At 36.9% G+C, this 14,313-nt stretch overlaps 1 protein-coding gene across 6 annotated transcripts in view; it reads right to left on the bottom strand.

Annotated features, from left to right (window-relative positions):
• The window catches only part of SLC29A1 (solute carrier family 29 member 1 (Augustine blood group)), a 1,418,904-nt gene that overhangs the window by 313,558 nt on the left and 1,091,033 nt on the right, over positions 1-14,313 (bottom strand). For all 6 annotated transcript variants that reach the window (XM_044060805.1, XM_044060813.1, XM_044060823.1 and 3 more), the window contains one exon: positions 4,009-4,143. In XM_044060805.1, coding sequence (XP_043916740.1) covers positions 4,009-4,143 — 135 coding nt within the window. The remainder of the gene's footprint in view (positions 1-4,008; positions 4,144-14,313) is intronic.

Genomic DNA, 14,313 nt, shown 5'->3' with positions numbered 1-14,313 from the left:
ACACTGACAATGTAACTCTCGTGTTACCTAACAATAAAGTAAAGGTACTATGCAACTTAGGAAGGACCAGAGAACCAGGATTAAGAAGCATGTATAACAAATAATGGATGTGCTATATCAGGTAAATTATACACAGAGTTATAATACTACACGGCTCTTTTGCTGAGATATTGTCGTTAATACATTAAACACAGAGTTATAACATCATTCTAATATTGTACGAGCAGTTGTGTTGAGATCATGCCGTTAATACATGCTTAGGTGGAAATCAGACATGCAGTCTTAGTGTCCTTAAATAATAAAAGAATGCGGCCAGGGGTTCGTTAGCGTTGCCAGCAATCTGACATTGTAATTTGATATTGGAATACTGAGAAAAGACAAAACACTTGGTAATGTGCTTCTGCACTGTACTGAACATCCATGGCACACATCAGCAATAGGGCCAGGAGCAACTAGTAGAATTAGGTGAGATAACACAGCAAAATGGCATGACAGTGACATTTCCATTTTTTTTTTGTTGGGGGGGGGGGGCACTTTGGTAGGAAATACAGTATAGGGACATAACAGTTACACGTTCAGCTGTAGAGAGAGACTATGGCAGGGAACACAGCACATGAGCATGACTGTTACATGTCTGGCTGTAGGGGGGAAACTGGGGGAAATATAGCTCTAAGGGATTACAGCTGCATGCCCAGTTGTCAAGTGGGAAAATAGAAGTGGCTCACAGAGGTGGAAGAGTTCCTGGTATGCCTATCCTAGGAGTATGAGTAGACTTGGCAGTGGTTTGGATGCTGAAGGTCAGCTGAGGACAACTGCTTAAGTGTCTATAGGGAATTCACAGGGTTAGTAATAGCAGATGCATTTCCATGGTCTTCAGTAATCTGCATGAGAAGGGGACATATTCAGCAAATCACGTCTGCATATCACTTCAGAAACATCTGGGCTACACCTATAGCACCATGCACCACACAACATGTATGGGCCCATTATGCATATTCCGCCAATGTGTACTAGTGTGTGTCATGTGTTGGGGCATCAGCGGCATATGTTTCACTGCTGTTACAGATATGTTATTGTTATGCTATCCCAGATTCTACTGGTGGATGATGTAATATGAGAAGATGGCATATATCTGATGTTAGCAAATCACTGGTGACCAACAATGAGGAAAGTATGTATACAGCATAGTCCTATGACAGCAGTGTTAATATTGGAGGCATAACACACATCCCCCACATATCATGTGGCTTTGGAGGAACAAGGAGGACCTATGGCATAACCAGTGTTTAAATCTAACCATGAGACCCATGTGGACTACACAGGAGTGATCAACTCAAATGGTATCTCTAAGCAGTACTGCCTCTGACTTCCAGGTGGCAGACTGTAGGAAAGAGGTGTGTTGGTGTGCATCACGTTTGTGACTCCAGGTCTTTCCCTGACCTGCATACAATACTTGGCATCAGTCAGTGGATATGAAAGTCAGTTATCCAAGCACAGACAGCTGCTGCACTCACCACCGTATACTTGGAGTTCAGTGTATGGCCTGCATAATAACATGCAACAGCTACACAGACTGCAGGATGACCTACAGTGCTTGCACAGTGACACAAAGTATAGGAATAAGGAAGCATGCATTTATATAATAAATAATGTAATAATAATAATAATAATAATAATATTAAATTTACAGATAGAACAGAAACCACATTTTTCCATTTTACAGTTCTTTTTGGGAAAATAATTGCCAAAGCTAACATGTTGCATTACGGTCTTTAAATTATGGCCCCATTTATACACTATGTGGGGTTTATCACCAAAACTGTTCAAAATATTTGTGTCCTCCTTCAACAGGGTCCAACAACAAGGTCCAACAAGGAGGTCAAAAATATTTTGAACAAGATGGGTGATAAACCCCACATGGTGTATAAGTGAAGTCATAATTTAAAGACAGTAGTGGAACGTGTTGGTTTTGGCAATTCTTTTCCCAAAAAGAACTGTAAAATGGCAAAAGGTGGCCACGTCTGTTCTAGCTATAATTTTATTATGGTATGTGAAGAATTCAAGATAGGCAGTCACACTTTTAAATTAAAAGGTTCATTTAACTGTCTTACTAATGGAGTTGTATATGTTGCTCTATGCCAAAACTGTTTATAACTGAATTTAAAGGACCGTGAGTACGAACACATAAATGACAATGACATTATAATCAATAGGGGAACAAATACATTAGCAAAACATAAATCTACAAAAACAGTTCCAGCTAAAGATGGTAACAAAATAAATCACACCAAAAAAAACCTCCACAGAACTGAGCACTTCGTGAGAAAAATAATAAACAATTTCCACAAAATAACAGATGAACGTGGAAATAAAATTGTATTTATGCTGTTTTGTGGAAAATGTTTTTTTTATTTTTCCCCCAAAGTGCTGAGTTCTGTGGGTCTTTTTTTGGCATTAGCAAAACATGCCAGAGATGCTCCAGGTCATTCTTTTAAATTTGTGATCATTGAGAAAGTCACACAAGGTGAATGCAGAGGTCTGTGACAGCTGTACGTAGAAAAAGATGAGTTACTTTGGCAACTTTATTTTCACGCCAACAGCTAGCCTGGACTTAATGGTCACAACTCCATTGGTTGTTTATTAAAACTTAATGCTCTAAAAAGATAAAATTTAACATGTTGGTTCCCTTTCAATGTTCATTTTTATATTCAATCTCATAAATGGATTTATTTGAATTTCTTTGTTGTGCAACAATAACAACCATGGGACATTATGTTATTTAAGAGATTAAGTGAAGACTTTTAATAGGGTTGTACAGCTTTAAATTTTTATGACTGAAAAGGAGTTTGGTTCTCATGTGACTCAGGATATTATATAAACTTTCTTGTTATACAAGCTTCCTTTTAAAATGGCTTGGATTTTTCACTGTTTTATCTGAATTAGTTTTGTATTTATTAAAATGAAAACGCTAAAATCAAACATTTCTTTCAGCTTCTGAGTGTTTCTCTGGAATTGTTTTTCTGCTGGAACTGTGGTTTGGAGCCCCTGCAGTACGTATTATTTCTTGGGTTCTTTACTCTGTGTTGGAGTCAGTATTTGACAACCACATGAACATTACAAAGGACTGAGTTTTCTTGGTATCAGACATGGAAATTTTCATGAGGGAAGATCACAACTGAGGGAATAAAAGTGTGAATGATACAAAAAAAATGAGCAGAGCAAGGACTGGAAATTCTCTTCTGTCCCTGCTTGTGATACCATGAAATGTACAAACAGGAAGCTTGATTACCCTGAAAGGGACACTAAAGGAAAAAAGTGGTTGCGCTAGGGATTCCAGAACAAGAAATGCAACAGGTTAAGCCAGTAGTCAAACCATGCAAAGGTCTTCTGAAATCAAAATTTATTTTATTCAGATTACTTCATCAGCAAATTGTTTGTCCACTAATTATGCAGAACAGAGCTCTACAGAAGTCCATCAAACCCACAAACTGTGCCAGCATTTCTGACAAGCAAACATTCGACCACTTATTTCTTAGAGGTTTTTGATGGACTTCTACAATAAGGGGCCCTGCAAAACAAAGCATTAACATCTGGAATGCCAATGTTATCTGCAAGAAACCGACTAAAGTATCACATAGTAATAAACACATAAACTATATACATACTTATTAATAAACAATAAGGAATACAACTCTGGGCGATAAACTTATTATTTTCAAGCATATCACTCTGTGTATATCTATACATATTTTTCTGACTTCATCATGGCAGTTAAGTGATAATAACTGTCCTTGACCTACTCTACGGCACAAAGAGATATCCCAAACCTCTGCCCATCATCTGAAACTGAGCAGGTCACCAGTGCTAGTTATTTTGCTTCTCTTTATAGTGTAAAGTACATATATCATGAACTGTAAATGTGGTCTGCTTTCTAGAAGGCATTTTCAAATTTTCACTGCAATATGAACACTCTAATAAAAGCAAGCAGTAATAAAGATGCAAACTCACTTGCAAGAGCACAGATCATGGAAAAAGCAGCAAAGGTTCCTGCCAGGCCTTGTCCGCTCATCACAGGAGTTGTATAGGCAGCAGGCAGTAAACCAGCTAATCCAAACAGGCTACCTTGAAATATTGCACCAAAAGCTGGGGTAAACACGGGGGGAAAACAGAAAAAGACAAAGATAGTTTATTAATTCATTTTTTCAAGTAACAAGAATAACTGCTTCACCTATACATTTTATTTTTAAATCACAGAGGACAATGATAAAAGCTGGAGCATTTTAAGTTCTGCTCAAACTTGCTTAAACATAATTATACTGAAGGAAATACAGTGTTTGCTAGAATCATATACTTATAAAGTTAATAAAAACTTGGAATAAGGATCAAGGGCAATTTGAATTTGCTTTTCATGCACATTAGAATCCCAATAATTTTACAAGCAACAATGGACTGACACTAAAATGTACAGATAGTAATACTGAACCATTGCTCTGGACAACTTTATATTGTATCAATGTAAAATGATGAGCCCAAACAATAGGAAAATGACATTATGTATGGAGATTCACACTGGATTTCTACAGTACCTTCTATGCTACTGTCTCTAGATAATAGCCCTTCCAGACTCTGTATTCAGGCTATTTTATAAGTCTAAACATTGTTTTTTAAGTCTTGGGTAAGGGCACATTCACTGTACGATACTGTTCATTTTATTTAAACAAAGTTATCATATTTGATGATAAAAAAATCTAAACACTGACACCGTAAGTGATTTCACAGTTTTAATAAGTAACCAAGAAACTAGAACTCAGCAAACCACAGAATAACCAGAAGAAAGTGAGCACTCCAACGGACACCAACTTTATTCCACAAACAGTTAAGCGCTTTCCTCTCCACTACAGATACTTCCTCAGAACAAAAATCATAACCTTACCCAACCAAGTTAAATACACCCATGCATTATTCAATTAAGCAACAATTAAAATCCTTAAAGCAATATCATAGCTTCCAATATAACATGATTCATCACCACATTTTTAAAAATCTTAAAAATAAGGGTTAACAAAATGTTACATTATTTTGTGTTAAAAATGTGTTTACATAAATTAACAAGCAAAAGATGTTCCTAAAAACTAGGTTCTCCAAAAACTAACCTGAAATTTGATCAAGTTTAAGAATACTGGCAATACTAATGGTTTCATTAATGCCTGGATACCTACAGGCATCCATAAACAATTGCCATTTTAATTCCAATACATCTAAATGTACATCCAAAATATCCCCTTTTTCATCCTCATTGAGGTGTTGCAAGACCAAAAATTTAAAGCAACGTGTGGTGTGTTCACTTATATGTCTAAATAGCGCATTGGTTACCCTACCATGCCTAATGTCACCTAAATGTTCTCCCATTCTAATTTTCAATTTCCTACTAGTTTTACCTATATAGAAAATGAGACATTTTTGACATTTAGCCATATAAATCACCCTTTTGTTATTACAATTGTAATGGCCCCCAATATGCAACCTTTGTCCATTAATTTTAACATAGTCCCCAGTTTGAAATATGTATGGACAAAAAGAGCAGGCATTGCATTTAAAATTCCCCACTCTTCTATTTGTCTTATGTGTAGGTCTCACCCCCTCAAGAATGTTCTTGATACATTTATCTCTTCTAAAAACGTACTTGGGGTGTTTTCCAGGTTTAGAACCTATATCTGCATCACAATTCAAAATTTCCCAATGGTCATTTAACACCTCAATAATGGAGTTAGCCATCCCATTATATGTAAGCATCAAAGACAAGTTAAAATCATCCATTAATTTCCTACAACTAGTATTTCTGGCGAATCCAAAACCCCAAATTGGTTTGTATACCCCATGCCTACACTTAAAAATAACCTCTTTAGTTAAATTTTCCAAAAGCCAGCTAGGATAACCCCTTTGCTTGAACATGTTACAAATAAAATCCAACTCAATCAAAAAATCAGCTTCTGAACTAACCATCCTAGCTGCCCTTATCAATTGGCCTTTTACCACTCCTTTTTTCTGATATACGGGGTGGCAACTCCCATAATCTAAATACGAATTAGAAAAGTTTTTTTTCCTATGTATTTTGGTTAAAAAATTTTTCTGGGCATAATCAATGGTTAAATCAACGTCTAAATAAATAATATGCTCATTATAGTATTCAAAAGTGAATTTGAAAAACTCTACAGTTCTATTAATATATATTAAAAATTCCTTAAGGCTGTCCTCTGTACCTTTCCAAATCAGGAATAAAGTGTCCAGTAACCTGGTATAGTGTATAATGTGGTCTCTATGCTGGCTGTTAAATAAGTACTCCCATTCCCAGTATGACATTATAAGATTAGCAAAAATGGGGGCACAAGCGGCCCCCATTGCTACTCCTTTTACATGTTTATAATATAACCCTTCAAACCATATGTAGTTGTTTTTTAACACCAGATCCATTAAAACAATTATTTTATTGATCTCATCTTGATCAAACATTTTAGTTTTATGAAGCTGTTGTTCCAACCACATTGTCCCTATTTCTTGGGGAATAACTGAAAACATGTTTATTACATGAACCAATGGCCTCCTGCATCAAACGTATGCTACAGGTCATGGTTAAACAAAACAGATGAACATTGAAAACAGACTTAGCATGAGCAGCAGTAAACTTCACTTCTCTTGAAACACAGAATTCCTTGAAAATGCACTGAAGCCTACAATTTCTTGCAAATGCACTGAAACTCATTTCCTTGAAAATGCACCAAAACTATTTTTTTTACTAGTATGGTAGTTTGTGTAGAGGATTCAGGCTCTTGTTTCCTGTAACCAAGGTGCAGGGTTTGAGACCGAGGAAACTTACAAACTTGCATAGCACTCACATGTCCATGTTTTCGCAGAATGTCCAGAATTTTGCCTCAGATTTTTGGTCTGTTCCTCATAACGTGTAGTTTTCTGGTAAATCACTCAGAATTGAAGTTTCTAAATAATGGCACACATTTTAGTTTCAGGCTTCATGTTGTTGTTGTTGTTGTTGTTTGTCTTTTCGGCTTTTCCCAGTTAGGGGTCGCCACAGCGGAACTCCGGTCCGCTAATGACTGGCAGTAGATTTTTATGGTGCTGAGTTGTCAGCCCGATGCCCAACCTTCAGAGAAGGCACGCCCATTCACGCATGTCTTTCGTATGCCACTCGACCGCGGGGAGGACATGCAGATTCCACACAGAAGGCACTCCAGCCGAGAATCACACAGGAGAACCTCTTGCTGTGAGGCAACAATGCTACCGCTGCATCAGCATGGCTTATATTGTTGAGAAAATGAATGCAAACACAAATCATGTTATTTTCACAACTTTCTAAGTTTATAAGAGTAATATTTAAAATCTGTCCCTATTTTTTGGCTTTTCACCCCACATTATTTTAGGCTTTGTCCAGATATGAGCAGTATACTAACTTGACACATTGATGCACACACATGCACAGTGTCTTGTATTTAAATTCTGTGTGGAACCAGGAATAGGAGTATGCAACAGGTGCGTGCATGTGTGCTTTAACTCACGCAGGAATGCACAGACACAGGGAGTTTTTAAAGACTGCCATTAAAGGATCTGTTTCTGGTTTTAGTGAAAGCTTTTTTTGCATTTAAAACACAAAAAGCTTTTAAAAGGCAAGGCTACTCCCCTTTACTGTTTGCATCTGGGGCGGACCTCCCGCTCTGCCCCACATTTGTATGCTTCTGCCTTTATGGAAATCTGACTACCAAAGTTCCCCCTCTCCTCTTTCATAGCTATTGTCAGTTGTGTAAGTAATTTATGTAGTTTTTCCCTTCCATTGTTTTCCATAAATCCATAACAGTGAAAGCCCACCCAGCCAAGCATTACTGCCCTTGAGTTAATCTCCTTTTCTATAAATTGTTTTTGGCAGCTCCTCCCAGTCTCATCTCATCTTATCTGCTTATACTGCTGGGAACTAGTAGATTAGACTGGAAGGTTCCTCTGCTTACACTGCTAAACGTCAAGTTACCTTTCTGCTTATCTTACTGCCTGCCTTGTGCCTAGTGCACTACTTAGAAGGTTTACCCTTCTTCCTTATTTTTTAAAAAAGTCTGCTCATCCTAGTGTCCTGTTATATATACCTTACCTACAAATTCACTTAATTAGCATTAATTTCATACCCTTTTTCGCAAGAAAGCCTTTGAATGAACTCTTGGTTCCATGGTATATTGTGGGATGGAGCAACATCTATTTGAGTAACAGAATGTTTTATTTTGTTTTGTTTTGCTGTATTTTATATTGCTGTTTTTTGTGGTTGGGTACAGAAACACACACACACACACACACACATATAGGTGAACTATATATATATATATATATATATATATATATATATATATATATATATATACATGGTTCCACTTCACAGTATCGAATTACTGAAAACCCGAACTTTATATGGTCGAAACCATATGATCAAGTTTTCAGTAACTCGAAATTAGGAAGTGGAATAAAAAAAAACAAAAAACAAAAAAAAAACCCAAACACATAGTTTCTGGGGCAAGCCCCCCTGCACCCTCCCTATTTAAATATACCATCTCCATGATTGCACTATAGCGAGGAAACTGGAGATCTCCCATTCTGCGCTTCTGCATACAGCACGGAATGGGAGATTTCCCTTTTTCCCACTGTAGCATGGTCTCAGAGTTGGTATATTTAAGTAGACAGTGTGTGGGGGGTGCAGGGGGCCTGCCCCCCTGCAGAAACGATGTGTTTATTTTTTTTTATTCAACTTCCTAATTTCGAGTTACTGAAAACTCAATCATATGGCCTCGACCATATGAAGTTCAGGTTTTCAGTAGTTCGATATTGTGAAGTGGAACCATATATATATATATATATATATATATATATATATATATATATATATATATATCAAAAACATCAACCTCATAAGGTCGAAAACATGAACGTGGGCATGCCTGTATGCATGCAATGAGATTTTAAAAAACACTACAAAACATTGTTTTTTTGCATGGGGCAAGGCTACCTGTATCACCCCACCCCTGCTAATTACATATACTAACTCAGAGATTTCACAAAAATGGGGTAAGGGCATATTCCCCAGCCTAGAAATTATGTGATCTCGCACACCTGTCGAACATCTGCTTAGTCAACCAAATGCTGTTGACTAACCAGCTGTCAACCACACAAATACACACACACAGACACACACAAACTTGACAAAATTAAGAATTCCCATACATGTGTCTGTTTTTATATATATGTATGTGTGTGTGTGTGTGTGTGTGTGTGTGTGTGTGTGTGTGTGTGTGTATATATATATATATATATATATATATATATATATATATATATAGGTCTACTTCTGTTTGTCGAAAAATCACTTTGTCGACAAACAGAAAGTCGAACCCACTTAAGCGAAAGTGTACTTCAACGAAAGCCCACTTTCATGAAAGCCGATTCAACGAAGCACGGTACAGTGGGGTTAAGGAAATATATCCTTGTCCCCACTGTAGTGCAATCTCAAAGTTAGTATATTTAAGTAGAGGGGGTGTGCAGGGCGTGTAGTATTTATTTTGTTTTTTTCCGATTCAGTGAATCAGCTTTTGCGAAAGTGCACTTTCGTTGAAGTGCATTTTCGCTTAAGTGGGCTCGACTTTCTGTTTGTCGACAAAGTGATTTTTCAACAAACAGAAGTAGACCCATATATATATATATATATATATATATATATCCATATATATATATATATATATATATATATATATATATATATATATATATATATAGGAGTACTAGAAATAATCAGATCAGAACAAAGCTGACATTCCAAACATCGACTGCATAACACTGACATGCTACTTACTACACATGCTCCAAAAACAACCCTGGCACACGCAAACCTTAACAAGAAAAAAAAAACCTTTTTTTTTTCAGGAGGCAAGCCCCCTTGGCCCTTGCTAATTATATATACTAACTTAAGATACTGCATAAAACAGATATTTGAGTACTCTACTATTTAATCTGCAACTCATCTATCACTCAGTTAGTGAAAGACTTGCTCACTGCAAGGGTGCATTTCTGTATTCCAGCAAAGTGTAACTCATTGCAACAGTCAGTGTTAATGGCCTGTGATTTTTCTGATACTTTTACAGTCTGTACTTCACAGAAACACATGGTAACTGACCTTTACAGCATAAATTCTTTTTATCACACCAACCCTCTAACACTTCCAATAATCTAACATCAATGGATCACCTGCCGTATCAAATATTTGGCATTGAATCTTATTTTTTATTCATATATTCATATGCAAGATCTTTATGATCCAAAGGTGTAACATGATGAGTATCAGTTTACTCCCTTCCAAACTCAGTATCTCCAGTATTTCAGAAGATGTCCAGTGCCAATGTCTAGCCTAATCATCATACTCTTGATTCTTAATTTTAGTGGATGATAATCTTAAATTCGACCTGCATATACAAAACTGCATAAGAAAAGCTCATCAAAAACTAGGAGTGCTTTATAAAGCCAAAAATCATTCTCACTTTCACAACGAAAGCTACACTTGCCACTACTTATCCCCTTCCCACACTTCTTTAAGGTGCTCACATCCTTACTAATCTTCAGGCTTCACAAAAATTAAAACCTGAGCAATGCTATAACAAAGTTGCAAATACCCCTTTTTGAACCCACCACTGCATAGCACTAAAAAGCCTAAATTGGTTAGAACTACCCCATCAACTAACACACACAGCTTCTTACCACCTATAAAATTGTCCAGATTCCATCTGCTTGTCCGGCACTAAATAACATTCTACACAACTATGTTTCTAGTCAGTCATTATGATCTGATGAGCAAAAACTCCTGTCTACCCAGAAAGCTGTAAAATCTACTAGGCACTGTCTGTATTAGTATCATGTTGCTATGCCTGGAATTCCTTATCTCTAGTCATCAGGTCAGTACTCTCCATCCCATCTTTCAAAACCATTCTGAAAGACTTCCTAGCCAAAAGCTGGTTCTGTTCTTGGTCAATACCAGAATAAACTATTTCCATAAATGTGGACAAATACCTAGTCATACCTTATATTTACTTATTCTCCCTTCTTCACTCACTTCCATCTTGCAAACCACTTTATCAACTTCAAATCTTTTTGTTATTATCTTGTTTAGTTTTCATAAGAAAAAACATGATGCATTTAAATGCAAAACAAACTATAAGAAACCACCCTCTTCATAATATAAATATAAAAAAATGAGAGAAAAATATATAACAATGCGTCCTCTCTAACCCATCAAACGTGAGGCTACTACTGTTGAAGATGAAGCAAAAGTATAGGTTCAATCCAAATAAATAAAAAAATGCATCATTCATTTTAGCTGTCACACAAACTAATGGTAGTATTCAATTCTGATTCTCTAACACTTTCACTGGAGCAGTAATACTGTTACACCCGAAGAATTCCTTTGAAGAATGCTGCACAAAATATGTAGTGTTTTGTCCCAGGAATCAGCTAAAGTCATAATCGATGACGTCGGTGTGGTATATTGAAGATTTACCCACGGTTGGTGGTGTTTAATCATGAGGGCAAAGCCCGAGTGATTAAATAAAACCAACTGTGGGTAAATCTTCAATATATAAAAATTACGGCAACCACAAAGTGCAGTCCAATCCACAATAAGCAACGTTGAAATTGAAAACTGAAACTGAATCCTTCAAGTTAACAAATAATGTGTATTTATTGAAATAGAACCACGACTCAATAAATACACATTATTTGTTAATTTGAAGGATTCAGTTTCAGTTTTCAATTTCAACGTTGCTTATTGTGGATTGGACTGCACTTTGTGGTTGCCGTAATTTTTATATGTTGATTCAGCCCCAGTGGGTGGTACGTTCCTGGTTTTAAATCTTCAATATACCACTACCACGGAGTCGTTTACTGCTATTATACAATGACATTACTTACTTTTCTTAAATAATGTCTTTGTATAATGCCTCTGTGGTGTCCTTCCACATTTTTCTGGTATCCTGGGGCTTTGTCTGATGTACTGTGCATGCCTATGGGACTTGTGTTCCCATGCTTACACAGTACATCGGTGCTGTGCAAAGGAAGCAATGGAGAAAGGAAGATCTCCATTGCTTTTTTTTTTTTTTTATTGAAACAACAACAAAAAAAAAAAAGAAACCGGGAGACTTTTAATGTTCTGGAGAGCCGGGACAGACAAAATAAAATGATAATAAGGTAAGGTTTTATAATTTTGCAGAATGCACCTGATTATCCTTTTATTTTTCACTGCACCATCTTTCTTGTTCGTTTGAGGTATTCCATTTTATTTTGTTAAAAAAAAGTAAGAAAAATAAAAAAGTTACGAGATATACTGATGGAAAAAAGTCAGGGGGACCGGACCATTTTCCACTGGTATATTCTCAGATTTACAACGGGCACGCTGGTTATTCTGACCAATCAGCATGCTCAATTTTGAATATTAATGGCCAGTCATTGTATAATAACGGATAACTCTACCAACAGTGAATCCAGAAGACACAATGTCCACATCAATGCCAGCACTTAGAATGAGGTAGCACTGTTCTATGAGACATTCTAGTAAAGAATAATTATACTCTGTAGAAAATACGGACTTGTATTACTTGGTGTCTATGAGACTTCACTACTTGCACAATGATTTTTACCTAATCTGAATGAAAACATTATCTTTTATGTTAATGTGGCTTTTCAAAATGTTTACTTTTTTTATACATTGAAGAAATTACTGTATCACAATTTTTTTGAAATGACTAAGTTAGAACTCTGTTTTGTGTCCGTATTTTTTAATTTTGGAAAGCAAAAGTAAGGGCACAAAGGCCTAGGAACTAAATCATATTGAAATCATCCTGATTTTGTACATCTAACTCATATGTATTATTTCTTCTACTTATGATACTGTTCTTTGGAACTGTTTAATTTGAATCGTGTATTTGTTGTGACTGCAAAACTGTCCATTATCTGTATTTTACTGTACAATGACATCTACTATTTATGCTGCAGCATTAGTGGCACAAGAGGTAGCACACTTGTCAATGATGCTAAGAAGATCAAAAGATGGTGGGATCTCTCCCCACAACAGATGCAACAGCATTAGGGGATGCTGCACTCATGAGATGTTGTCCTACAGAAGAAATCCCATCTGCCTGGGTTGGCTGTAGTGAAGGTAGATGTAAAAGATGCCATGGCACATATCAGAAAAGGAAAAAAAAAGAAAAACCAGAAATAGCAAACTCTGAATGCAGGACATAAGCACTAAAGAAATACACTGTAGAAACTGAAAAATGCTATGACACATCTCTTCAAAATATACATTGTACAAACTGAAAAATAGGCAAAGTTCAAAGGACAAAACCACCACCGTAACAGGTACAAGCATGCAGAATCTGAAGGTAATGCCACTTAATGCTAGAAGTCTAAATCTCAAAATGCACTCTCTCGAGGCACTCCTAGAAATGGAGAACATCAATATCTGTGCAGTAACTGAGACCTGGTTCAAGGCTCCAGAGAGCACCACTGCAATACCAAGCCACAACTCATACCACACTTTTCGGCCACCAAACCAGGACCGAAACACTAAAGGTGGAGTGTCCATATTCACCAAAGATATTCACACCACCAGGCTAGTTGCCCAACACAATGCATCTGAAATTCTCCACATGCAACTAACACTAGATAAGACTGCAATCCAAACTGTAGCTTGCTACAGATCTCCCACCATGTCCCAAGATTCTCACTGCACCTTTCTAAACATACTGGAAAATATTAAGATACAACCAAACACCCTAATACTGGGTGATTTCAACAACCCTGCCATTAACTGGGAAAAGTACTTGTGTATCAACATCTTCCCCCAATGGTTCTTGGAATTCATAAATTCCAATGCCCTGGATGAACTAATCCATACTCCCATCAGGGGCTCCAATATCCTAGGCCTGGTCATTACAAAAATGGAAAATCGATGCTCCACACCTATGGTCACCACCTCGTTGGTCAGGTCTGACCATAAGCTAATCACCCTTGACATCCACATCCCTCCCCCACCCCCCAGTAAGGAAACTTCTGTAAAAAACTTCTCCAAAGCCAACTTCATGCTACTCAAGTCAGAAGTGTCAAACTTCATGACACCCATGCAGACGGGAACTGAAAGTTCAACTGCTGAATCCTACACTAAGGCACTGTATGAGCACATCCACTCGTGCATGAATAGTGCCATTCCAAACAGAACCAAGATGCTCT

Source organism: Protopterus annectens, chromosome 1.part0 (assembly GCF_019279795.1).
Source record: "Protopterus annectens isolate FY-2018-M chromosome 1.part0, PAN1.0, whole genome shotgun sequence".
NCBI lineage: Eukaryota > Metazoa > Chordata > Ceratodontiformes > Protopteridae > Protopterus > Protopterus annectens.
Note: the sequence above shows the minus strand (reverse complement) of the source record. Positions and strands in the feature narration are given on the sequence as shown.